The 26,994-nt window shown below is 43.8% G+C and overlaps 3 protein-coding genes across 3 annotated transcripts in view; 2 read left to right on the forward strand and 1 right to left on the reverse strand.

The window, feature by feature from the left end:
* Nucleotides 1–1,760: 1,760 nt before the first annotated feature.
* On the forward strand, nt 1,761–8,911 carry LOC129834468 (eukaryotic translation initiation factor 4 gamma 2-like). Its single transcript, XM_055899475.1, has 21 exons — nt 1,761–1,946; nt 2,715–2,825; nt 2,994–3,059; nt 3,142–3,267; nt 3,522–3,624; nt 3,728–3,859; nt 3,978–4,044; nt 4,131–4,282; nt 4,365–4,475; nt 4,559–4,741; nt 4,835–4,970; nt 5,068–5,231; nt 5,345–5,446; nt 5,551–5,679; nt 5,777–5,881; nt 5,988–6,203; nt 6,304–6,562; nt 6,655–6,859; nt 6,973–7,181; nt 7,285–7,406; nt 7,555–8,911. Exons 8-21 carry the CDS (start codon nt 4,199–4,201, stop codon nt 7,618–7,620), a joined length of 2,091 nt encoding a protein of 696 aa, XP_055755450.1. The 5' UTR covers nt 1,761–1,946; nt 2,715–2,825; nt 2,994–3,059; nt 3,142–3,267; nt 3,522–3,624; nt 3,728–3,859; nt 3,978–4,044; nt 4,131–4,198; the 3' UTR covers nt 7,621–8,911.
* A 1,525-nt stretch (nt 8,912–10,436) lies between these two features.
* Nucleotides 10,437–19,866, reverse strand: LOC129834467 (RNA polymerase-associated protein CTR9 homolog). The gene is made up of 22 exons (XM_055899474.1): nt 19,703–19,866; nt 19,359–19,457; nt 18,274–18,513; nt 18,059–18,176; nt 17,877–17,966; nt 17,538–17,794; nt 17,336–17,443; nt 17,009–17,245; nt 16,672–16,890; nt 14,548–14,731; nt 14,183–14,457; nt 14,004–14,091; nt 13,714–13,862; nt 13,486–13,602; nt 13,046–13,191; nt 12,883–12,954; nt 12,546–12,681; nt 12,196–12,339; nt 11,926–12,050; nt 11,740–11,839; nt 11,534–11,640; nt 10,437–11,431 (listed from the first exon to the last, which is right to left on the reverse strand). The coding sequence occupies exons 1-22, from the start codon at nt 19,745–19,747 to the stop codon at nt 11,038–11,040; spliced, it is 3,450 nt and encodes a 1,149-aa protein (XP_055755449.1). The 5' UTR covers nt 19,748–19,866; the 3' UTR covers nt 10,437–11,037.
* An 839-nt stretch (nt 19,867–20,705) lies between these two features.
* Nucleotides 20,706–26,994, forward strand: part of LOC129834469 (uncharacterized) — a 33,697-nt gene continuing 27,408 nt past the window's right edge. The window contains exons 1-19 of the mRNA XM_055899476.1: nt 20,706–20,853; nt 21,162–21,254; nt 21,489–21,717; nt 21,977–22,090; nt 22,176–22,356; nt 22,574–22,632; nt 22,710–22,770; nt 23,367–23,525; nt 23,652–23,769; nt 23,902–23,952; nt 24,056–24,133; nt 24,215–24,271; nt 24,366–24,425; nt 24,522–24,577; nt 24,908–25,007; nt 25,093–25,236; nt 25,394–25,488; nt 25,770–26,487; nt 26,734–26,863. Coding sequence (XP_055755451.1) covers nt 21,498–21,717; nt 21,977–22,090; nt 22,176–22,356; nt 22,574–22,632; nt 22,710–22,770; nt 23,367–23,525; nt 23,652–23,769; nt 23,902–23,952; nt 24,056–24,133; nt 24,215–24,271; nt 24,366–24,425; nt 24,522–24,577; nt 24,908–25,007; nt 25,093–25,236; nt 25,394–25,488; nt 25,770–26,487; nt 26,734–26,863 — 2,401 coding nt within the window. The 5' untranslated portion in view covers nt 20,706–20,853; nt 21,162–21,254; nt 21,489–21,497. The remainder of the gene's footprint in view (nt 20,854–21,161; nt 21,255–21,488; nt 21,718–21,976; nt 22,091–22,175; nt 22,357–22,573; nt 22,633–22,709; nt 22,771–23,366; nt 23,526–23,651; nt 23,770–23,901; nt 23,953–24,055; nt 24,134–24,214; nt 24,272–24,365; nt 24,426–24,521; nt 24,578–24,907; nt 25,008–25,092; nt 25,237–25,393; nt 25,489–25,769; nt 26,488–26,733; nt 26,864–26,994) is intronic.

A 26,994-nucleotide genomic window follows, 5' to 3' on the forward strand; every position in this document is an offset into this window, starting at 1 on the left:
AGTTAGAGGCCACAGAAGTAGAGTTGTATGGCATTGGCCCTCCAAAGAAGGGCCAGAAGTATACAGAATGGTATCGTCTGCGTAGAGGTGGATCAGAGAATCACCAGCAGCAAGAGTGACATCATTGATGTATACAGAGAAAAGAGTCGGCCCAAGAATTGAACCCTGTGGCACCCCAATAGAGACTGCCAGAGGTCCGGACAACAGGCCCTCCGACTTGACACACTAAACTCTGTCTGAGAAGTAGTTGGTGAACCAAGCGAGGCAGTCATTTGAGAAACCAAGGCTGTTGAGTCTGAATGTGGTGATTGACAGAGTCGAAAGCCTTGGCCAGGTCTATGAGTACAGCTGCACAGTATTGTCTCTTATCGATGGAGGTTATGATATCGTTTAGGACCTTGAGCGTAGCTGAAGTGCACCCATGACCAGCTCGGAAACCAGATTGCATAGCGGAGAAGGTACGGTGGGATTCGAAATGGTCGGTGATCTGTTTGTTAACTTGACTTTCGAAGACCTTAGAAATGCAGGGTACGATAGATATAGGTATGTAGCAGTTTGGGTCTAGAGTGTCTCCCCCTTTGAAGAGGGGGATGACCGGCAGCTTTCCAATCTTTGGGGATCTCAGAGATAGGAAAGAGAGGTTGAACAGGCTAGTAATAGGGGTTGCAACAATTTCGGCTGATAATTTTAGAAAGAGAGTGTCCAGATTGTCTAGTCCTGCTGATTTGCATGGGTCCAGATTTTGCAGCTCTTTCAGAACATCAGTTATCTGGATTTGGGTGAAGGAGAAATGGGGGAGGCTTGGGCAAGTTGCTCTGGGGGGTGCAGGGTTGTTGACCAGGGTAGAGGTGGCCAGATGGAAAGCATGGCCAGCCGTAGAAAAATGCTTATTGAAGTTCTCAATTATCGTGGATTTATCGGTGGCGACAGTGTTCACTAGCCTCAATGGGCAGCTGGGAGGAGGTGCTCTTAATCTCCATGGATTTTGCAGTGTCCCAGAACTTTTTGGAGTTTGTGCTGCAGGATGCAAATTTCTGCTTGAAACAGCTAGCCTTTGCTTTCCTAACTGCCTGTGTATATTGGTTCCTAACTTCCCTGAAAGTTGCATATCGCGGGGGCTATTCGATGCTAATGCAGTACGCCACACGATGTTTTTGTGCTGGTCAAGGGCAGTCAGATCTGGAGTGAATCTGTTCCTGGTTCTACATTTTTTGAATAGGGTATGCTTATTTAAGATTGTGAGGAAAGCACGTTTAAAGAATAACCAGGCATCTTCTACTGACGGAATGAGGTCAATATCCTACAAGGATACCCGGGCCAGGTCGATTAAAAAGGCCTGATCGCTGAAGTGTTTTAGGGAGAGTTTGACAATGATGAGGGGTGGTCGTTTGACCGCAGACCCATTACGGACGAAAGCAATGAGGCAGCGATCGCTGAGATCCTGGTAAAGACAGCAGAGGTGTAGTTGGAGGGCAGGTTGGTTAAGATGATATCTATGAGGGTGCCCGTGATTACGGATTTGGGGTTGTACCTTATATAAAAGGCTTTATAACAATTGAGAGAGAATGCAGTTTATGAATTCAGTCCAGGAATACAACACAAATACATAATGCGTGTATTTCCCCCAGTAAACTCACGTTACATTTTTTTATTTGGGGATTAAATAAATATATATATGTGGGTGATCTTGAGAGGGGAGTATTTGATTCTGTTTTACGTGTGATACAAAGGCTGGCAGCCCAGTAAATAAAGTCCCATCTACGCATGACGTAGATTACAGTCAGCATTCTTCTCACCGGTGCGAGGTCTGGTCCTGGAACACACTGCTTTTTATTTCAGTATTTCCAGTTAATTAACCACGACCAAACAGGGTCCTTCCTTCTTTATTTTTATTTCTCACATTTGGAAACCCCACAAGCTACAAAACTGACGTTCCTTCGGTGAAGGTATGATCGTTACATCTAGTCAGTATTTAACTTTAGGTTCTGGCTAACTGGCCGTTTAACTGTTCTAAAATGGCTTCCGATTGTTATCCTAGCTAGCTACTTGGCTAGCTAGCTTTCCAATGTGGCGTTTCCTGCGTATGCTAACTGGATAACAGTCTGTAATGTAACTAGCGTTTTAACTACAATTTGTCACGTCACATTAGTAGAAGATGGAGTCTTTCCATTGGTAATATACTACTAATATTAAGCACTTGCACACAGAACCGGCATATTGTTATTTTCATGAAACATAATGATGGCAGCTACCTGGCTAGCTAATCAACTTTGTAAATGTTGATATCGTATCACAAGACAGCTGACAATAATGTTGAAAGTGATATAACTGCTTGCTAACTAGCTAGCCAGCTAACGTAGTTAACTAGTCCACCACAACCAACAGGCAGAAAGGAAATGATGAGCTAGTTACCGGTAATAATTAATTCGCTAGCTAGTTAGTTATCACTTAATAAACAGATCACTTTTGATCAAAACAGACATGGATGGCTAAACATGCCATGGATTCGGAATCTCAGCATTACAAAGTCCTTGCCATGTGTTTAGTTAGCTAAATGAGTCAGGCTAACAGTAGTTAGTTACTGGCCATTTACAACAAAGGATGTGTAGCGTTAGCTGCGAGTGAAGCTAGCCAGCTCTGTGCTTTAGCAGGAAGTGTATGCCATGCGTCAATTTATTAATTTACTTTGTACTCTAAAAATGCATTTTCTTCAGGTCGCTTTTGCCTACCCCCACCCATTGAATATTATTATTTTCGGGAATTCATCGTTGTCAAGCCGCCAAAGTGGAGAGTGTGATTGCAGAAGGGGGTGCTTCTCGTTTCAGGTAAGATTGTAACTTGTTTCGGGTTAAATGCAATTTAGACCTCATAGGTCGTTGTTTCACTTCCTACTGATATCCCTCATATAGTGTAGACTAGATTATAGCTTTAGTAGTCCTAGCTATGTCATTTTGTTCACACTATTCTTCAAGTAAATCATATTTGTTCCACAGTGCTTCTTCAGGTGGGGGAGGAGGTAGGGGTGCCTCTCAGTACCATCCCAAGACTGTCGGCAACAGGTACTATTCAAGCCATTTTACCAAAACATAATGTTACTCCAAACAATTTTACTTCAGATGTCACTAATGCTGTTAATTGCAGCGAGTTCCTGGGGAAAGCCCCAGGATCTAGCGTTCAGAGATGGGTTCCTTCACGAAGCACTAGACGAGATGCCAATGCCTCCAATGAAAAAGAACGACATGATGCAATCTTCAGGAAAGTGAGAGGGTATGTAATCCCCTAATAAATTGTGGCTACACACATTAGATTCAAATAAAAATGTAATCTTGTAGGCTGTTTGCCAACTTGAATCTGGTTGCGCCTCATAGCTTAAAAAAAAAAAGCCACCAGAAATTACTGGCCCATTTGCAAGTCAGCAGATTTCAATGAATGTGTGTTAGTGGTGCTATTTTCTAACACCAGATAATGCATTGTCTTCAGAATGCAGTATTTTCCATCTTTCCTGTTCTTTCCATCCTCAGCATACTTAATAAACTGACCCCTGAGAAGTTTGACAAGCTATGCCTTGAGCTCCTGAATGTGGGCGTAGATTCAAAACTCGTCCTAAAAGGAGTGATCTTGTTGGTAATTTAAAATCTATTTCTTAGCTCTGTCTCCATTAATGTTTATTATTGATCGAGTGGAAAACGGCTATATTGTTCAGTGTACATCACCCCATTTCAAACAGATTGTTGACAAAGCCCTCGAAGAGCCCAAGTATAGCTCGCTTTATGCACAGCTATGTCTGCGCTTGGCAGAGGACGCACCAAACTTTGACGGCCCATCGCCAGAGATCCAAACGTCACAAAAACAAAGCACCGTAAGCATCATTGTCATCCTCATCACAGATTGATTACTACTATTATAGACAATTGTATCATGTTTTTTTTCTTCTACCCCCATCTAATCTTTTCATTTGGAAACAATGTGTGTTGCAGACATTCAGGAGACTTTTGATTTCTAAGCTTCAAGATGAATTTGAGAACCGTGCCAGAAATGTTGAAAGTGAGTGAACATTTGAAAAAATGTGCCTATTTTCTTTGCCCTGTGTGGTTGATTGTGTTAACCTTTGCTCTTTTCTATTCCCTCAGTCTATGACAAACATGACAACCCTCTTACCTCTGAGGAAGAGGAGCAGCATGCCATTGCCAAGTTTAAGATGCTGGGCAATATCAAATTCATTGGGGAACTTGGCAAACTCGATCTTATCCATGAATCTATCCTTCATAAGTGCATCAAAACAGTAAGTCAAATACATCAGTACTGTTTTTACAATGTCAAACCATATGAAATGCATGTTAACTAATCTTTCGTCTTTATTTCAGCTTTTGGAAAAGAAGAAGAGAGTCCAACTTAAGGATATGGGGGAAGATTTGGAGTGCCTCTGTCAGATAATGAGAACAGTGGGGCCTAGACTCGATCATGAAAAGGCTAGGGTAAGCATATACTCTTGAGTCATTTTATTTAGTGTCTTAATATTATTTTCCGTTTGGGTGTGACTAATTTGTTTCTCTTGCAGTCTTTAATGGATCAGTACTTTGGCCGTATGAAATCCTTAATGAACAACAAGGACTTGCCGGCAAGGATTCGTTTCCTGGTGCAGGATTCAGTGGAGTTGCGAGAGAACAATTGGGTGGCTCGCAAAGCTTTTATCGATAATGGACCAAAGACGATTAACCAGATTCGTCAGGAAGCAGTAAAAGTTAGTTAACCATTCTTTATTAAGTGCAGCTAAATCTAATGAATCTGTAATGCCACGGTGTGTTTTAATACACGTCTGCTTTGTGTCTTGCAGGATTTGGGTGTTTTTATTCCACCAATGGCCCAGGGAATGAGGACTGACTTCTTTTTGGAGGGGCCCTTCATGCCTAGGTTGAAACTTGACAGGGAAACTCTTGGCGGGTTGGCGGATATGTTTGGACAGATGCCAGGTACATCCATGACTGACGCTCCTGAGTAGTTTGAATTTATTGCTGTCCATCTCGAGTCCTGTTGTCCAACGTTTAACATGTGTGTCCTGGCTACTAGGGAGTGGGATCGGCACAGGCCCTGGAGTGATTCAGGACCGGTATTCGCCCACCATGGGCCGTCACCGCACCAACCCACTCTTCAACGGCCACAGTGGGCACACAGCCCCTGCTACCCAGTCTCAGTTTGAGATGGGAGGCAAGCCCTTCATCAAATCTAACCAGGTGAAAGTTGCACCCTTTACTAAAAGCAGTAGCTTTTTAGTATTCTTGAACTGCTCAAATCTTGATGGATATGGCATTGCATCCAAAGTAATTTCAAAAAATTTCTCGGGCAGAATCCAATTTTCCAGAACCAGCAACAGCAGGCTCCGTCTAAGGACATGGCACCGCGTTTCATCAAGAAAGGATCGCTCAACGCTGATGAGGTACAACACCTGGTAGATACCCACTCTTTTAAACCACCGTTTGCACAGGCAACAAGCCAAAACACTTTAATGCAAAAGATGAGAACAATGCATAATACCCTCTATTCCCCTTTTAGATCAGCCTAAGGCCGGCACAGTCATTCCTTCTCAACACAAACCAAGTGCCAAAGTTGCAGCCGCAGGTACCAACAATGATTCCTCCAAGTGTTCAACCTCCACGCACTCAAACGCCACCACTGGGACAGGTAAAGACAAACACGCATACCGCTTTTATAGCATTCAGCTGGAGTTGATGTGTATTTAAAGTCTGTGCCCACTCTAAACGGTCTTATCATTTCTCAGCCTCCTGTGCTTGGTCTGAAAACCAACCCTCCTCCAATTCAGGAAAAACCTCCAAAGACCACCAAGAAACCGCCTCCTGCAAAGGAAGAGTTGCTTAAGATGACCGTATGTTCCACTTTACAATTTCAAGGAACTCCTTGAAGTTATACTTTTTGCCCCATAGAAGAATTTCCGAAAGCTAACAGTCTTTGTCCATATTATATCTTATCAGGAGACCATAGTGACTGATTACCTGAACAGCAAAAACATTGATGAAGCTGTGAACGGTGTAAGAGAGATGAAGGCTCCCAAACACTTCCTGCCTGAGATGTTGAGCAAGATCGTGATCTGTTCTCTTGACTGTCCAGACGAAGACAAGGAGCATGCCAGCACCTTGATCCACACACTCCGCACAGAGGGCCTTGTTACTGGGGAGAGCTTCATGCGGGTCAGTCTTCCAGTCATGGCAACGAGCTTTTGTTGTAAGATATCAAAGATTCTACTGTTCAGTGAATTTACTCACCACATGCCTTTGTACTTTTTTATAGGCTTTTCTCAGTGTTCTGGACCAGTGTCCCAAGATCGAAGTGGACATTCCTCTGGTGAAGTCCTACTTGGCCCAGTTTGCGGCGCGAGCCATCATCGCAGACCTGGTGAGCATGGACGAGCTAGCCCACCCTCTGGAGAATGGCACCCACTTCCCCCTCTTCCTGCTTTGTCTGCAACAGACTGCCAAGCTGAAGGACCGTGAGTGGCTCACCGATCTATTCCAGCAAAGCAAGGTCAACATGCAGAAGATGCTGCCTGGTATGTCAACCTCTCCTAAACCCTTAGCCTAGAAAGCTCTATCAAGTTTTCACATTTGAATAAGATTGTTGTGATTTTGCCGAAATTTGCAGAAATCGACCAAAACAAGGATCGCATGCTGGAGATCTTGGAGGGCAAAGGCCTGAGCTTCTTATTCCCACTCATGAAGCTAGAAAAGGAACTGCTGAAGCAGATCAAAGCAGACCCCTCTCCCCAGTGCATCTACAAGTGGATCAAGGACAACATCTCACCTAAGCTCCACACCGACAAGGGCTTCGTCAACATCCTCATGACCAGGTATGGGGAAAGGGCTAATGCCCAACATTGCACAGTTCTGTGGTTATGCATCTTGGGATGCATGTTATTAAGACTAGGTCTAAATTCTGCTCACCCCCCCCCCACCCCTCCAGTTTCTTGCAGTACATTGCCCAAGAGATAAATGCCAGTGAGGAAGAAGACCAGTTATCAGCCCCCACTAAAGAACAGCTGGACCAGGAGAAGCAGCTGCTGCTGGCCTTTAAGCCAGTGATGCAGAAGTTCCTGCATGATCACCAGGATCTGCAAGTCAGTGCCCTCTACGCACTGCAGGTCCACTGCAATGCTAGAACTTTCCCTAAAGGTCACGGTCAAATTATTACTTGGGTTAATTTTATGCAAGCACATTTGCCTAGAAAGGTTTTTGTTCAAACAGTTTTTTAAAAATATAGGTTTTCTTTCTCTAGGAATGTTACTGCGCTATTTTGTCCACTTCTATGATATGGAAATCATTGAAGAAGAAGCCTTCCTTGCATGGAAAGAAGATATAACTCAAGAGTTTCCTGGGAAGGGGAAAGCATTATTCCAGGTAATTACATTTCTACTCCCAGACAATTTGTATTGCAACTCACACCATTGCAGGTGCATACTAAACTGGCTTTTTTATTAGACTAGAAATACACCACAGAAATGGGTAATGGATCTCTGTTTTGGCTCATGGTATGTTCCCTGTGAAGGTGAACCAGTGGCTGACCTGGCTGGAGACTGCTGAGGAAGAGGAGTCTGAGGAGGAAGCTGACTGAAGAACCAGCCAAAAGCCTAATGGTGCAAAAAATGCTATTGATTTAATACGGCTTTTGTTTTCTTCCCTGTCCCGATATGCATACCTAACCACTGCAACACTTCATTCCGCTATTAAGTTTTTGGCCATGTTAAACCAATGCATGTTTTGTTTTTTCCCCCCTTTTTGGCTCTTTTCTCGCGCTTAAGCGTAATAATGGTTTTCTATCTGTTTTAAGAGCCCCTTTTAAGATCAATGGTATCTGCTGCTTTGAATCTAGACTTTTGTTTTTCTTCAAGACAATTGAATTGCAAGGGCCTCGTTCCTGCTGCTGAATTCTATGCTTTTATTTTGTTGTTAACCATTTAGCAACACTAGAGATGCACTTTGCTCAACGTCATACATGAGTCGTTGCAATATTCACTCATCCCTTGATTGTTACAAAGAATCCTCAACTGTAATCCAATGGTTACCATAACATTAATGGTTTATATTTGCTTGTGTTTCTACCTCCTCATTATGGGCTTCATGTGTTGGGTTTGAATTGCTTAATGTCTCCATTTCAAGTGAAAACACTTAGTCAGGACTAATGCACAAGTCTGTAATAAAAAAACGGTTTTACTTGCACAATAATATCCTGATTGTAAGAATTCAAAATTGGACCTTTTTTAAATGCTTTTGTGGAGGTATGGCACATCACCTGGGAGAGATGAAATGATGCGGCCTTGTTAATTTATCAACCCCCATTGCTGTGTACCTCCCTTTGTATCTGTCAAACATTGTGATACTTTGGTTGTTCCCTGTAAAGAAAATTAAACAACGGGTGAGTTGGTTTCGCATGGCTCAGTGCCCCAGGTGGGTGGCGATTTCACTTAAGGACCAATGGAATGGTCTAAACATTTGCAAACTAGCCCACTTGGGGCATCGGGCCATGCAAAATGAACTCACACATGGTCTGTTCTCATGCAACAATTTTCAAACTACACAAGTGCAACGTTTCAAATGGTGAATAAAGTTAACATGAGAAATTAATTAGATTTTGTTACACTTTAACTCTGCCCCCCTCCCCCCCCCCTCGTGTGAAAAATTGAAGCCTGTTTGCCATAATGTCTGATCCAGATATTTATTGATAGTTTTTATCATGATTTTAAAAAAATGATCATCTCAATTTATTATGATCTAATGAAATCACGAGGTATACATCTGTACAGTACAACTTTCTATAAGTGTTACTGTAAGGTTCTGTAACTGCTAAGAATGTTATTGTGTACCACTATTGCTTAACTTTCAAATAAATTTAAACACTGAGTTCACTTAGACTTGTCCTGTGTAATATTTCACTGAGATTCAGGTATGTAAATGTGAACCCAAGAGCAGCAACAGGCCATTTAATATGGTTTATAAAGTCCTGCAACTACTGTGTTAGTGCATAGTTGCTATATTTATCTCCCCAATGACCAAGGCAAGCTCTCAAACACTTCCTCTGTTTCTTGGTAGGACTACGAGGAATGCCCAACAATTACAGAAATTCCTGTTACCATGGAAGTTAACTGTTGATTTTTAAGGAGTTCTTGCCTTAATATAGCACATTGTCACACCATTATTTGTTGGACCATTCCTCCACTGAAGGGTTTTATTGCAATGGACTGATCCTTATGGAGAACACTTCAAGTGCCCACATGTGGTATGCATTTTGTAAGAAATTATGGTTAAGAGAAACTTACTTATTGAAGTAGGTCGCAAAGGACGGATGTGACGCAGCATGAAGTGGGTGGTTCAACCCCTGAATGCTGATTGGCCGACAGCTGTGGTATATGATCGTATACCACCGGTACGACAAAACATTTATTTTTAGTGCTCTAATTACATTGGTATCCAGTTTATAATAGCAATAAGGCACCTCTGGGTTTTGTGGTATATGGTCAATATACCACAGCTAAGGACTATCCAGGCAATCTGCGTTGCCACAATGCTTGGCCGTGGTATATTGGCCATATCACACCAACTCGGCCCTTATTTCTTAAATATAGTACTGTAGCATTTTTGCATGTCAGTAAGTGGTTGCAAGGGGAAGATAAGGCCCATTAGTAGCAGTTGTATGTTAATACAGTGTGTCCACCGCTAAATAAGGCACTGGATCAGTGTATTTAGTGGGCTGGGGGTATTCACCAGAATTGTGATGAGTTTTGCAATGCACTTTAGGCTATAGCCAAGGCCTAGATGTTCCCTTTACTTCTATAGTCCCATTCCCTTATGAGTTTTTATTATTCTTAGTTTAAGCAGCCCATCTGCACTTTGAACAGAGCTACACTGGTACCCATATTCAGAACCATGTATAGGCTACCAACACAGTGACAACTCTGAGAAAACCTTCACAACAGGTGTCAAACTCATTCCATGGAGGGCTTAGTTTCTGTTTTTCCTTTTAATTAAGACCTAGACAACCAGGTGAGGGGAGTTCCTTACTAATCAAGTACAAGAGAGGAGCGAAAACCTGCAGATACTCCGCCCTCCGTGGAACGAGTTTGATAAGTGCTCTACAACATACGTTCTTCAGACAGGCTCGGTCAGCCCCGTCATACCCTGATCTGGTGTTGTCAGTTCCAGAGGCTGGCCACAGACAGGACCTCTTGTCAAACATGCGTTTGCCTCATCCACCCCACTGTGGTACCTCCGGAATGGGGCCATGTATTTGGAGTCTCGATGTGTCTCAACTCTATGAATACATTTACAACTGCATCACCTAGGCGTGCCACCAGATTACTTAGCACTTCTTGTATCCATATAGAGGACCTTAATTTAAAAAAATGCACAAATATACACTTTCACTATTGAAGCTGAACTTGTAATATGGCATTTTATTCACCACAGCATGACTGACATGAGGTTTGCCAAAAATATTTTTTGGAATGGCAGAGGGCATGTTGATACACAGAAGGAAAATGCAGCCAAAACAATTACAACACATTTACCCCATAATCAGAAGATAAGTGTCAAGTTGTTTTCCAATGTCATACAAGCAGCTTCATCATCAGAAATAGAAAAAAAACTAATATTTATTTTGTGTTTGTTTATTATCTACATATAATTTGTCCCAACTCTGGGCCAATTTACTAATTTTCCGTGACGTCACCTCTTCCAATCATTTTAAGATATAAAATATATGGGTTACAGCTGTCAGACTACTTACAAGTCACATTTTCCATCCATCATCAACAAAACAAAAGGACATGAGGTACAGCATCAATGCAAAAGTCTCTACAGTCTGGTGACCAAAAACTAGTAAAGACAACCCACATTATGGGCTACAAAGCTACACTGCATGTGCTCAGTTCAATTTCACGGTACAAACCAAAACGGAACAAAAAACCTTTACAAAAATCAGTTTAAAAAATATATAAAATTCAGTAGGAAAAAAGTAAGTTCTGAGTTTGAAGCCTCAGTCACTGTCAGAGCCAGAGCCGTGGTTGGATGCCTCGTTGGCAGAGCCCCCTGGTTCTGATCCGTTGTCGGAGCGGCGTGGGGAGCCCGCCGGAGAACCTGCTTCAGAGCCAGAGGCTGCGGCCGGTGAGCCTGGTCGGGACTCGTTCTCCGACCCAGAGCGGCTCCTCTTGCTCTCGTTATCAGACTGCTCTGAGTCAGACTGCTGCTGCACTCTCTTCCTCTTCACTGGACGGTCGCTGCCTGAGTCACTACCCGAGTTTCCGGAGCGTTGGGGGCTTCCAGCTTCGCTGCCAGAGCGGTTCCGGCCCGCGTCGGACTCACTGTCGGAGGCGATGCGCTTCTTGTGGCCGCCCTCGTTATCAGAGCCTGAACCACTGTCTCTGGGGTTTCTGGGTGGTCAACAGACAAAGAATTATGAATTGGCGGCACAAAACCCTTCGGAGTTGTATTTTCATGTAGCATTTCATGTATGAATGAGTTTATGCCCTCACCTGTCTTCAGCAATTTTCAGTCCATCCTCGTCTGATGAAGAGTCGGAGGATGAGATGATGGCCTTCGACTTAATCTTGCCTTTGAGAGATGGTGGCACAGGCTCGGCCTAGACAAGAACAGAACTGTTACATCTCTGGGCCTAAGGCCGGTCATTTGGGTTAAAAAATACCATTAGAAAGACAGTAACAAACTAGATTTAACTGACCTTTAGGATCTTCTTGCCGCCCGCTCTGGGTTTGCGTTGCTTTTTGGGCCGTGAGCCTCCTTCCTCATCATCACTGCCATCGTCACCCCCTTTGTTGGGTCTGAAATACACAGTCACAGTGCCACTCACACCAGGCCATTTTCCTACCGGTCACTACAAATAAAACACTTTCCACAGCAGTCTCACCTCCTCCTCTTCTTGCGGCCCTCCTCCTCACTCCCGCTGCCACCCTTCCTCTTCTTCCTCCTTCTCACTGGCAGGTCCTCATCAGAGCCATCGTTGACAAACTCATCAAAGTCCCCTTTCTTGCGCTGGGGAGAACGAAACAAGAACAATATATTCACACTGCACCCTAGAGCGTTTGAGATTCATATCGATCTGATGTGCCATGAGATAATCATTGATCAACCCAAACCTCCGCGTTGCACTAGCTGTTCTCGACACATTTACACTCACTCGGCCGCCACCTTTCTTCTTCTCTTTCCTTTCCTCCTTCATTCCATCGGCGAAGGAGAGCAGACCCTTGGTCTTCTCCACGTACATGGCTCTCTGCTCCAGCAGCTTCTTCTGATCCTCTTCCTGCTTGGTTCTCTTCTCCTCCTGGTGGTGCAGCAGGAAACAAGGTCAGTGGGTTAGTCACACTGTTATAAAGGAATATATTTACAGTGAACCAAAGAAACATGTTATTCAAGACATTCCAGCCTCAAGTAGGGTATGTTAACTTAAATTGCTTATCCATTATGGTTTACAAGTACAACATAGAAGAGATCAGGGACTTGTGGAGATGTGACATCCCATAGACAGACCTGTTCTTTATGCATCTGTTGGCGCAGGAAGTCCCTCTCCTGATCCTGCTTGGCCCGGATCTCCTTCTCCTCCTCATCCTGCTTCCTGGCCCGAGCCACGTGGTACTGGGCCTGACTCAGCAGGTCAGAGCATTGCCTGCAACGACCCCCACACAAACACAGCTCACAATCCAGGCTTAACCCGACATCTGATGGCTGGGCTCAGCTGTCATCCCTCTAAATTCCTCTGAGGTGTGATCAGAATTTTGGCTAAGAGTGGTTCACTGATTTACTGAAGGCTATGAAGTAAGTACTGGCCTGCATTTGGATTTGAGGGGAGATATTTGTTCAAACTGACCTGGCCTCAGTGGAGGCAAGCACTAGGTCGAACCTCATCTTGTCACCTGCCTTGGCAAGGTAGCTGAAATACCTGAGACAAAAGAGAACAGAAAAGAGAAGATTAGGCTGAGAAAAGTGAAGGATTATTTTAGGAGAAGTGTTAAAGTGAGTTTAGGGTGTACCGGTGGGCCAGCTCCAGCTCTTTGACAGCACTGAGTACAGCCTTTAGGTTACTCTTCTCGTCCTTCAGTACCAGAGTGGCCAGCCTCTGCAGCACCAGGGCCACGTTGAACATCAGCACCGTGTCACTGGGGGCCACGTGACGTGCCTGGGGACACAGCCAGCCACATCAGTGAGTAACAGGTAGGGTTGCAAAATTCCGGGAACTTTCAATAAATTCCCAAGTTTCCCAGAAAGGATCCTGAAACTCCTGTTTATTCCCTTCTGATCCCAGGAATCCTCCAACCGGGATGTCGGGAGAAAAAAAAAAGTTCACAACTCTAGTAACAGGACACTCATACAAGGGTCACCCTGCTTTCACATAAACAAGCTCAGGGAAATGAATCCCAGCCATAGAGTTACTAAAAGGAATGAGAGACGCCTCGTTTCACACAAATCTCACCTTCAGCAGAGTCTGTTTGCACTCCTGGAGTTTCCCGCATTTGAAGAGTGCCCGAGCCAGGTACAGCAGCACCTCAGTGTTCTGATGCTTGTAGAATTTCTTCAGACAGTTCTCGTACTAAACACCACAAAGAGTGGATAAGACATTTTAATAGAACTCCTCAAGTTAAAAAAATAGGAATAGAAAAAAACCCTGCAGTGTGTACTATGAGCCAGTACAGAGCCTTACCATCTGCACAGCGCTGATGTACTGTTTCTGCTCCACGTAGATGTGGGCCAGGTTGAGCCAGACGTCACTGATATCAGCTGTGGCTTCTCTCACCTGGGCAAACACGTCACGGGCCTCTCGGTAGTAGCCCTTATGGGCCAGGACGGCACCTGGACAGACAAGACGGCAAACTCTGAGGTATTTACATGCTAATAGTTATCTGAGGTAAATACATGCTTATAGTTAAACACAGTCAAGTCTGAGTATTAAGCATTTATGTGAATACAATGAGTGAGAGAAGGCCAACAAACCTATGCCGTTGGCAGCGTAAAGGTTCTTGGAGTCGTTTCGTAGGACCTGTTTGTAAATGGCCAGGGCTCGATCCTGATGTCTCTTTTCCTGAAGGACACAACAACAGACAAATGATGAAGGCACTGTTTCTGACAGTGATGATTTTCATGGCTCCACATCAACTGATATTTTGCCATACCTTCTCCCGGTCCCTGGTGGGCTGGTGCAGGGTCTGGAGCCACACGTTGCCCAGGGCCAGCATGGAGTAGGTGTCGTTCTGAGTGGACAGCTGCTTGAGGATACGCTCAAACTTCTTCTGACCCGGACCCCACTCCTGCTTGGCCAAGTGGAGATTCCCGATCAGGGACCAGGCGTCTGGGTGATCCTGATTAATCTGCAGAGCCTCTTTGAACCAGTCGGAAGCTTCATAGAAGTTTCCTTTGTCACGAGCCATTGCGCCAAGTCGCAGGTAACCTGCAAGCAACAACAAAGGACCAATTGATACGCACACACCCTAAGGAGACAGACATTAACCAAAAAGTATAGTGTGTCTTCAGTGCTTACAGTCGACGTAGTTGGGATGTTCCCTCAGGATGTTCTTGTAGAGTTTCTCCGCCTCGTGGAATTCGCACATGGCCTCGTAGAGCCTGGCTAGGTTGTAAGAGGTGGTGACAGAGATGGCGTTGTAGTAATGCTCGTCATGCTCTCCCTCAGCTTTGGCCCGCTCCAAAGAGGCCAGGAAGTATTTCTAAACATGGACAGACAGAACAAACCCCTGAAATCTATTTATAGCTCTGTTGTGTCTACTAGGGTTGGGCGATGTCTGGAATGACACATCGTCCTGTCCAAACATCATTGATATACGATTGTATTGTGAAAAAAAATAATGAAAAAAATCATAATAATCTGGGGGGGTATGCGTTGCGCAAGGAGGGGTCAGTCAATTGGCGGGAAGAAGGCACTATAAAGGACACATTGCTAGGCCTGAACAGTGTAAAGCCTAGTTATTTATCTAGTCTAAGCTGTAGAACGATTTAGAAAATTGGTAGAGCTATGTTTCTCTTGTTCATAAAAATACTCCGATACGAGTTAAAAACGAATATTATAGCCGTATCAAGTGTAGTCTATTGTCATTTCATTAGGCTACTTTCTGACAGTTTCAGACAAAAATAAAAAAGGCACGATGGGATTTCACTATAGTACAGTCTGCCGTATGCTAAAACAGAAAGAAAAAAAACTATGGCTCCTTGGTGGGAAAGAAAAGCTCGTCTTCGCCTGTTTGGCAGTTCTTTGGTTTCAGGCCGAATGATAAAGGTGAACCAGCAGACCTGACCAAAGTCACTTTCAGAATACGTAAAAAGACAATCAGGACAAAGGATCGACAGACTACAAACCTCTGTCAACATTTACAAGTCCATCATCCTGCTGAGTTCGCTACTCTGGGGCAGAAAAGTTGAACATGCTGGTGTTCCTTGCCAGAAACCATTAGCTAGAATAAAACAAAAACTAATGGTTCCTAATTGTACTTTTTTTGTTTAATTTTAAAATGTAGCCTATATTCAAATCCAGATGCATCTTACTCAAATGACATATTCTAGCCTATAGGCTATCAAAGCTTGAAATACTTTTTTGCACTTGTTTAGGCCACTATTAATTTTGTAGGCCTATATTTAGGATTTGTACAGTTCGATAGGCAAGAGGCATATCCTAATTAGCTTACGCTAAAAATGAATAGGCCTATGTTCATTCGTTTTTAAGTGTCATAAAGATTGTTAAATAATAATTTGCTTTATCTAATTGTATATTTAGGATTTTTACAGGTCGATAGGCAAAAGGCATAGCCTAAGGATAATAGGCCTATTTGTTTTTAGCCTAAACCAATGTTCATTCATCTGCGATAAAGAATATTAGGCTAAATAATCATTTGTTTTATCTGATTGTTGTTGACAATTTATTTAACCCACACTTTGGTCAAGTAAAGCAGAAACGTACCAGGTTTGTTTATACTTCCTATTCGATTAGTCCATCTTGAAATTGTTTGTTCTCTCCCTCATTATTACTATGGTTTTATTTAGGCTAGTCACAAACAACAGATGGAACTCTGCTACACCTATAGATTCATTCCATGGTTGATCATGAAAGAGTAGGATATGCCTAGGCCAACAAGTCACGTTAAAATTGAATGGGGATTGGGGAGGAAAAGGGAAACTAATGTTTAAAACAATAAGCCCGACAACAGAATGCGTGATGCCAAAGGCCTATGATCATCCGACATTGGTGGGGGGAAAAAACACATTAGGCCCCATCTGACATTTTGCGCTGCTTTGGTGCTTGATCAATAATCTACATTGTTCTCTTGCATTATGTTAATAGTCTAACTACCTCATATGTATTGAACATTTAGGCTATGGCAAATAGGGAACAGGCTATTCGGCATGTGCCTTGCTGTGTGCTCTCTGCGCTGCGCTGTTCTGCGCTGCCAGTCTCCAGGGGTGCAGTAAAATTCAAATATGCTAGACCATCGTGTGACATCACGATGTCGTCACTATCGACAATAGCTGTCAAACATCAAACACAAAGGCAAGTTACAAAACTACAAATAGCCATTCGAGTAGTTACTGAATTCATTGCTACAACATGTAATGTCTAATTCTAGTCAGGCAGCTCTGCCATCCTCCTAAACTGTACCTTGGCCTCTCCCAGGTTCCCAAGTCTGAAGTGGAGAGCCCCCAGGTTGTTAAGGATCTCAGGGGGGACGTCAGCCTGGACCTTCTCCTGCAGAATGCGGGTGGCCGTGCCGTAGGCAGAGAGGGCGCCCTGGATGTCGGTCTGCTCCAGGATCTGGGCCAGCTCGATCCAGGCCTCCACGTCATCAGGGTACTGCTCGGTCACCTTTTTCAGATGACCCTGCAGAATACAAAGACATTACATGTTATTGACTTTAGCAATAGTGCTGATTGACATCTACAGAGTTACAAGTGAATACTTCATGTGAGGTTCACCTTCGCATAGTTATTTTACTTACTTTTGCAATGTCTCTCTTTTCCTGATCATCTGAAGTAGCATAAAGAGAGCCCAGGATCTTCATGGTTTCATAGTTGTTGGGGTAGGCCTTTAGGACCTTCTCAAAACACTGGGCTGCATTCTCCTTGTCTCTACGGTACACGTACATCTGCCCCAGGCCAAAGAAAGGCAGCACAAAGGTAGACGAGGCAAATTGGGTGGCCTGGTAGTAGTACTGGAAGGCCTGGTCATAGTCCTCCTGAAACACACAAGAAGGAGAGATGTAATGCCCATTCAATTAGAAAAGCAAGAGTCTTCCCAAAAAATAAGCTGAGGCCTTAGCGTTTACCTGTACATGAAAGGAGCGGGCCAACTGGTAGCAGCTCTCAGCCTGCATCGCTTCCACCTCTGTGTTGTGAAAGGCATGGAGAGCCAGATGCTGCACTTTACTGTAGTCCTGAAAATAAGAAAGTACATCAATGTGAATGATAAACGATGCTCAGGTCAAGACATGCTACTATATACCCGGAATAGGATGACCACCCTCTCACCTTTTTGAAGAAGAAGTGATTAGCCAGGTGATTGAGCACCATGGGGTTGCTGGGGTCAATGGTGTAGGCTCTGGAGAGAAGCTGCACTCCATTCTTGATGGAGTCGGGCTCCTTGCTGTTGAGCTCCAGCACAGCCAAGCCCACAAGGGCTCCCACACACTTGGAGTTGAGCTCCAGGGCCCGGCCAAAGGCCAGACGGGCCTTCTCCAGCTTACTGAGCTTGACAAAGCAGTGGCCCATCCCCAGCCTCACCTCGGCTGGTAAGAGAAATAGTGACGGTATATTAGGAGACACCAGGGATATTATTTATAATATGACAGGTGTAAGTGAAATGCTTACCAGGACATCCAGGGTTTGTGCGTAGAGCCTTTTTGTAGTAGGCCAGTGCTCCCCTGTAATCCTTCTTATTGAAGGAGATGCAAGCTTTACCTGTTGAAATAAAATGTATAGTGGTTAGGCCCCATTTGGAAGTGAACCTTTGTGGTTGTAATGGTAGATCTTTCCCTTTGTGTTTTACTTACCAAGTAGAGCAGGGATGTTATTGGTGGACTGGTTCAAGACAAAGTGGAACTGAGCGTCAGCCTGGTCCATTTTGTCCCCCTCCAGCAGGCAGAAACAGGCTCTTCCCAACAAGTGGTTCTGTTACAAACAAATAGATTACTCTTGGTTATGATTTTTTGTGTTGGGGAAATTAACTTTCACATTACCCAATAAATTGTTAAGCTGATTATCTTACCTGGTCGTACATGATGATCTTGTCTGCCATGGTGTAGAGCAGGGTGGCCTGAGTGATGAGCTCCTTCTTGGCATCTTTGTTCTTCTCTTTACGTGCCTGCTGGACATAGTAGGCTGCCAAGGTGTCCAGACAGGTCATCTGGTCCTTCTCATGGTCTCTGTAGTCCAGGTTCCCATCGATACGGGCCGCCTCCAGCAGCTTGACGAAGTCCTCCGTCTTTGTCTGTTTGTAATATTCCAGCTAAAAGAAAAATATGTTTTTGTTTATTTTGGTGACAAACAATCCATGAACAAACCCCCAGTCAGTGGGAATGCAACTACATAACTCACCAGGGAGGATAGCCAGTCAGTGGGAATGCAACTACATAACTCACCAGGGAGGATAGCCCATTTCCTGGACCAGAGTTCTGTATAACATTTAGACACCGTGGGAGATATTTTCCAACACGTACCTTTTTTGGCAACACTTTTCCCATGTTGGAGAGTATATCCGTGGTTGGTGGACAGTTCTGATAAGGAAATTGTTGTTTGTGTCGCCGGACTGTGCCCAGGAAGTTATTACATTAAATTGTTAGATGCTAGCACCCCCCTCCAAATCAAAACATTCCATGTTATGTCTCGCTTGTGTATTTCATTTTTTGTCTAGCTAATCAGCCTCACGATTGGGCAGCATGTTGCTGCAGACGGGTAGTAGAACAGTGTCTGTGCACGCAAACATTGACCTCCATGTTTGGTTTTGACTTGGTAGCCTCTAACAGCATCCTTCGGCGATGCAGACGACAATTTCCTAATCAAAACCGTCCACGGATATACTCTCCAACATAGGAAGTGTCTCCAAACATGCACAGGTCAGCAAATATCTCACACGCCTCTCTAATGGTATGCCATAAGATGGATTGTTACTGTTAAAATAACTGTACATGGCAGCAAGCCTGCAGGGAGGAGTTACAGGTAACAGTAGAAATTACAATCTAACTGTATTTGATGCTTCACTCATACAGAGTAATATGTGCAACTGTCATTTCAACCATTTCATTTTTTAAGGCTTGAATTAATTCTCATACCAGTCTATGTATTCATACTTACAGCAAGAGCAATCCATATGTGCAACTGTGTATGCTCCTGTTTCAGGATACTGATGACCTCATCTCCTTCTGGCAGCTGGTCGAAATCAAGCTCAATAACCTGCAGAACAAATGTCTATGTAAACACCAGTTCGTACACACATGACATGTGGCCTCTAACCTATGGCTAAACAGCTTGATCAGAAAGGCTAAGCTACTTTGTGGCTGCATTTACTAGTTAGCTTACTGTTGTTGGCGATCTGGCTGACGTTAGTCAACAAGCACAGGGCAATACTACGTTAGCTAACGTTAGTAGGCTAGCTGTAGCAATCCACGGTCAAACAAAGCAGCGTAGCTAGTCCTTACCTCGTCGGTGTCCCGTAAGGGGATTTCAATTGATCCCCGAGACATCTTGGGTGATGGAAATCCACGTCCCTACACCAATATATTCCCAAAAGTTGTTCAGCTTTCGCCGCGGTCTCGAGGATCTGGCTCCACTTCCGCTCTAGAACAAATACATGGATGTTCACAAAACAATGTCCGGGTAGGACAGTGAGCGAATGGTGGGAATAAAATGACCCACTGGTGCAATACCGGTAGCAAATAAAAATGTCCCCCTGACTAATCCAGCTGTTGTTCTCTCTCTTCTTGGCAGCCCAAACTTCTTTCAACTGAAAGAAAAACATTCTGTATTTTCACAGTAGTCTTTGTTGTATTTTCAAAAGTAGTAGGTCTATTTGTTGTTTAGAAACCTGTAAATATTTGTTAATAATAAAATGTGTTGTGTTCACTATTTTACCATGCGCAAAGTAGGGAACTAGAATGTGTACATTATGTAATGCGCCAGTATGCCTTTCAATTCAAGCTCCATAGTGGTCGTGTTCGAGAACATCAAAACCGTACTGTATCATGGGCACATTGTGACTGACTGATCTACAAATAATAAAAGACAAGAAAGGGAAGGAAAGACAGGACAATCAATCAAAATTGATTGGATGATTGATTAAGGGAGGGGAAAATAACACAATAATAAAAGCTGTTATAATTGTGATAATCCTCTGTGGTGTGTTTATGTGACCTGTGCCCAGTTCTTCATTGACCCTGTCCTATCCTAAAGAATCTGATTGCTACTGGTGATTTCCTATTGGTTTATACAGGAGATGTTATGCAGATGATCTAGAATCATTTGATATGTTAATAAACTGACTAATGTTAATTCAAAAAGTCCATTAACTGAGTTATTGTTTGCTGGCCTGAGCCATCAATTGGTGGAGCTGAGGGGAGGGGGTGGGGGTGTCAGCTGGTTTTGATGTGTGGCAGTGAAGGATCAAAACAGGCAAAGGCTACACTCACTGAAGAGCATCTTGAGCGTTTCCCACTGCAAACTGGCAGCAACAGAGCTGTCTAAAATTAGTGTGTGTTTTTGACCAGCTTGTGTGATGAGATGTAGCTAGTTGTTATTCGTTTTCATATGCACATTTTCTGCCGCTTTCAAAGGAATATTCCTCAACTGGGAGGTAAGACATTGTTTTTTTTGTATTCTCACCGCTTTCTAACATATCTAACATTCTTAGGGTATGTATATATGTCTTGTATAACTTCATAATGCAATCTTGATTAATTAATAACTGTAAATATCGAACGTAGGCTACTTGACATCTAGTAAGCTTAGACAACCGCTCTCTGTTTTGTTATATAATGTTTCCACTGTCTTTCTTTGCTTCGTGTGCTGTTGACTGACCTGCAGTTTCAGTTACATGACTGTCACAAATCTAGTCCCTGGTTAGGTTAAAGTTCTGAGTGGTCACTCCTTTCTCTTGCCCAGGGACCCAAAAGGAAAAAACTCCTGAGTCCAGGAAACATAAGTTAACAAAAGAACATTCCCATTCTAACTGGCTCTTAATACATTACTGTGCATGTAAGTATGGTATTATATGCATATAATGCACTTCTACAGAGATAGAATAGTCCTTACCAAGCTAACTCAGACTTTCTGCCCACAATCAAATAGAAATATTTGATATTTTACTTACAAAAACAACACTTCGATTCTAACAATTTCTTCTAACTCAAAATTCAGACTTTTTCAGACTAATTTGTAAACCACTATGACAAGTATCTTATATGCATTGTCATATTTTTCTTTATACAGAGAGATGTTATGGCCTCGGAGAACTTACTGAATGGAGATCAGAGCTTTCATGGGAAACAATCTGAATCTAATCTTCTGAGGAGCCAGGGTGAGAACCATGAAAGCAGCAGGCCATCAACTCAGACCAGGCCGATGAGAGAGGACAGAAGGGGATACATAGCACCAGCTCTCTCAGGGGACTCTGGGGTTAGCTCCATAGACCATCACCAGGTGCCGGAAAGCAATGAAAGTAAGCATTGATATTAATATTGACGTATTGTCAATGGCATAAAACATTATCATAATACAAAACATCTTGATAACCAAGCATTTATTTTTTCAGAGCAGTAAACAGAATGCTTTTATTTTTTCAGAGCAGTAAACAGAATGCTTTTATTTTTAAAGATGTGTATAGACATCTAAGTTTAAAACCACTTTCACCACTGCACTTTTACTTCTGCTTTCGCTTATTTGAAGTTGTACATGACAAAGCGTAATGGATGTTTTAGTGTGGAGCAGCTATGGACCAGAGGACTCTACTGAAGAAACCGTGGACACAAGTACATTTTCTGAGGAAGAGCTTCTTGATATAACATTTGAGGCATGCAATACCGCTGGCACAGGTACAAATCACCTCTTGTAATAACAGCTGCACATTAATCTTCTCTTTGTGTACTGGCATGCTTCCTAAGTCTTTGTTCTCCATAGGAGAGGTTCTGGTCTCCACGATCATGCAGTACCTGCAGACGATGACTAGCCAGAGCCCAGAACAGGACAGGCTGAATGCTTTGAATCGTATGCTGGACCCTGAGTGCCGGGACCCCGCTATTAGCAGGGTCAAATTCCAATCCACCATGAGGGAGTGGATTGCCCAGTGCAGCCAGGATGGGTAAAGAAAAAACCTTCAGACAGCTAACTGCTATAGAATGTTCATCTGCAGCAGCCTTATAATCAACAATATCCCTCAGAAGTTTTGCCACTAAAAATGACTGAAATTTGTAGTTGATTGCATCTGTTTGTGTGATTTATTTTGATAAAACATTGGTAAGCTTGCTAATCTGCTGTGTACCTATAATTGGAGACTAATGATTGTTTGTATCTTTCAGCATGCATGAGGACGACAAACATATTTCAGGGGAAAACCCTTGTAAAGTGTCTATAAATGGTAAGGTTTTGCTCTTGTAGGCAGCCTGGAAATCCGTCTCAGATTACAGTGCAGCACTGATTGTGTTGTTCTTTCAGGGATGGATTTCTCAGGTCCTGAGATCAAAACTGCCTTCTCAGAAGGAGAACAGTGTTATTGGTAAGTTATTCAGCTTTCTCAGTCACTCATGTTTTGACTCTTTCTATGCAGTACTATTTCTGTACTCTACTGTATTCAACTAGCTTCCAGTCGAAGCTCGCATTGGCCCTCCCACCCCTACTGGAGTGCATCTCCCGCTCAGCCCAGTCCAAGCTCTTCTCTGTCCTAGCACCCCAGTGGTGGAACTAGCTTCCCCCTGGAGCTAGGACTGCAGAGTCCCTGCCCATCTTCCGAAAACATCTGAAAGCCTGCCTCTTCAAACAGTACCCCCCCCCCCCCCCCCCCGCCAATTTAAAAAAGAAATGACACACACACACACACACACACACACACACACACACACACACACACATACACACACACACACACACACACGCCTTCTAGCTCTGACTCTACTGACAGCTACATTATTGGGGAAAATGTTACTTTCTATGCCTGTGAGATGTGGTTGTCCCACTGTGATAAGTGGTTGTCCCTCTATCTCAAGATTAATGTACTAACTGTAAGTCACTCTGGATAAGAGCGTCTGCTAAAATACTAAAATTTAAAATTTAAATGTATTAATGCTATAAATCTGACTTCTACTTTGGCTCTAGTGACTCCAGGGAGTTGCTGGCCACTGTGTCTGAGCTGAAGCATGCGCACCGTAGAATGAGTAAGCAGAACAACAGCCTGTTGAGGACTGTATCTCAGTGTGAGGACACCAACCTGCAGCTCACAGTGGAGATCACTGAACTAAGTGCCAAGCTGGCCAGGTACTGTCTGTGAGAATGGAGCAATATATTGTTTTGATATGTTGGAACATTATATGGATTCCTTATTGCAAGGCATGGTAGTTCTGATGATTTACTGTTGTATAACTTTCTGTGTGACATCCCCAGTGCCCAGCGGTCAGCAAGGAGAACCAGGTCCCTTGTAGAGGAGCTGGAGGAGGCCAGGAGAGCCCTGAGGGAGGCAAAGGAGAGAGCCAGCCAAGCCCAGGCTAGCAGCTGCAAACTGGTACTGCATTCAGCTCTTAGCAGGAAATGACATATAAGGAAATGACATACAAATGGCTTAGGCCAGAGTGTGAATCATTTTATTGGAATGTATACATTTCCATGTACATTGCACCTTTTTTTTAAATTTTAGAGCAAAGAATGTGACTGTCTGAAAGCACACATTAAAGTGCTTGAAGACAAGGTAACTTTGATCTTTATTATTATTTTATAATGTATGTACAACGTTTGTCATGCCACAAACTGTACATTATATGTGTGTGACACAATCCCTTTAATATCTGCAGAATGAACAACTCACACTCGAGGGGACTTGTTCTGAAGATTGTCTCAACAAATTGAGGAAGGTTAATGCTGAGATGAGGGTAAGAACTGTTGGCCAGAACATCTCTGTCTATCACTGAGATAAGAATGCAGTAATGGAGATCCTTTCATTTGTTTTGCAGGAGGAACTTGAAGAGACCCTTGTCATGCTGGCTGTAAGAGACAGGGAACTCACTAAGGTTAGTATACCATACCGTCACACATAGACGGTTCATTCTCTGTTTTACAATGACTGCATTGGTAGATTTGTCTTTTTTCTCTGTTTCTTTCCAGAAAGACATACTGATGGATAAGCTGAAGAACTCTCATCTGGAGAACCATAGAATCATTGAGGTATCTTCATAATAACATTCATCATTTCAACTGCCTGTAGTTATGCCTGTGCACTAGCAGAAAGTAGCTCTGATTGTTTTTTCCCTGTAATTGAAGGGGCTACAGTCAGAGTTTATGCATTTATCAGAGCATTCCCAGCAAGCTCTTTTGAGGTAAGTGCTGTCAATCATTTCTGTGTCCATATGCTACTCGTCATTGTTTTTGTTACCAACATCTCACCCAACAGCTATTACACTCTCTGCCTTCCAAGATTATTATTTTTGATTGAATGGTCACATGGTACTGTCCTGTATATGCCACCCTGAAGGTGGCCTTAAAACGGGTAGAAGACAAATTGTATTGGATGTCCTAACTAGGTGACATATTTGTTGGAGCTCATTCGTTACTGAGAATGTATGTGAGTGACATCATCACAATGGGACATGCTAGGGGTCAGTGGGGTCAGTGTGTTTAACCTGGTGGTGTGCTGCTGTAATTCATAGGTTTGACATGCACTGTAGCAGTCCACCAGGTTTCCAGGGAAGGAGTGGAGGTGTTCCTAACCACCGCTCGCTGCATGCTGAGATCCAGGACATTCAGCAGGTGACAAAGGCTTTAGTTCTGCAGTTGGTTATCAAAAGCCCTATCGCGTTACTATAGGTTTATTATAACGATGTATTTCCCTCAGCAACGTGTGGTTCTGGAGGAGACGACTGGTCCAATATGTGGGGTTCGGTCCCCTCACACTCAGAGGGACGATATCCAAAACATAATTCACAGGATCAAGTCTGCTGAGCTGACCCACCTTCTCCACACACACTACCCAGAGAGGGTGAGAACTCACACACACTCGCGCACACACGTGCAAGCATGCACACACACACACACACACACACACATAAATACTAACACTGACTTCTCCTGTGTCTCTTGTATGGTAAAAGTGTAGGAAGCTGTTTTGAGGGTCTGATGTCTGTTCAATCACTCAGGATTCTGTTGGCGGTTGTGCTGTTGAGACTCTGGAGAGGCCATATCCCCACAGCCAGCAGCCAAAACCTAGCATCAAGCAGCAGCTGGTTAATGTGTATGTGAGTTTTTATCCCCTTCTCTCTTCTGTTGTGATTACTGACATAATAAAAGTACGACAATGGTTGCATTTATTGAAACCCATTCTGATAATAAAAAAGAAAGCCCTGTGTTGCTACTTGCCTGAGCAATTACATGGACTACTATTATGTCATCTGCAGTAGTTACTGGCTTTCTGTCTAAGATGTTAGAGATAAGTGCAGTTTTAGGATCCTCGGTTGCTTCAAGATGTAACAATGTGTGAGTGAGTTGTTTATAAAGTCCAGGCTGTTCTTCCAGACTGAAGGAACTGGAGCTGCAGACTACTCTGTGGGAGGAGAGAGAGGAGAAGGTGGCGGAACAGCGGAGGCTACGGGAGCAGCAGGAGCAGAAGCAGAAGCCCCAGGCCAAGAGGGCAGCTGTGGTGAACTGGTGGAGAACCCTTAAGGTGGAGGGGAGTAGGACCAAGGCCAAGCTGGAAGACACCCTGACCCAGCCCAGCCAGGTCCTCACTGAGACAGAGTCCAAGCTCCAACAGGCAGAGCACACCATCACAAAGATTAGGGAACAGGTATGCCACCTTGAGGCGGCTCTGAGAACTGCCCAGGAGGGCGTAGCTGAGCACAAAAACATTCAGGACAGGGTGGGAGTTCTTCACAAGGACAAGGAGACCAACACGGTGAGAGAGGGACCTGGCTGGACTGGGGAGGAGGCATCAAAGGAGCATAAGGACGTGGCTGTGGCTACAGACCCTGTGGAGGACCCAGGTAGATCAGAGAAGGTAGCAGCCCAGCTTGTGACCTCAGAGGGTCTGCTGGTGACCCTCAGGAGGATGGAGGCCATGGTCAGCAGTGCCCTGGAGGCAGCTGAACTGGTTAGGGAGAGTCAGCGAAGGGTCAGCCAGGTCAAGGAGAGGATGGAGAGCATCACTCAGAAGATGGAGGAAGCTCTGAGCAGAGCAGCGGACACAGAGGGTCAGCTCAGTGCCCTGGAGGCCAGGGTCACAGCCAAACCTCAGGTCAGTTTGCATAGTTTTTTCTGTGTATTACAAGAATAGTGAGCTCAAATAAGCCCTGACAGTAAAAGCTTAGAATTTCCATTCATGTGCATTTTGAATATGCAGCCCCACATATATGCTCACATGTCTGCTTTTAAAATGATTACCAATGATATACTAGGCTGTGTTTATTTTCCTCCTGTAAAACTCTTAAAAGTTATTTACAGCTGTTTCATTTGCATTTCCTCTCTCTCTTCTGTTCCGAAGTTGCCAGGTCCTGTAGGGCAGACAGCCCAGCCTAATGTTAATGCTGTAGGCAGAGACAGACCCAGGAACCCCTCTCCACCAGAGCCGGTGACCGAAAGCTACAGCACGTCTCGATGGCCCCTTATAAGCGGTATGATGAGACTACTACTACTGAAATACAGGGCAAACACAGCATTTGTATGTCACTGACTGTATTAATTAGCCTACTCTACTGTAAGAGGAGAAACACAGAGGGAAACAAATTCGTTAGCCACTTTCCTT

This window comes from Salvelinus fontinalis, chromosome 35 (genome assembly GCF_029448725.1).
Source record: "Salvelinus fontinalis isolate EN_2023a chromosome 35, ASM2944872v1, whole genome shotgun sequence".
Classification (NCBI taxonomy): Eukaryota; Metazoa; Chordata; class Actinopteri; order Salmoniformes; family Salmonidae; genus Salvelinus; species Salvelinus fontinalis.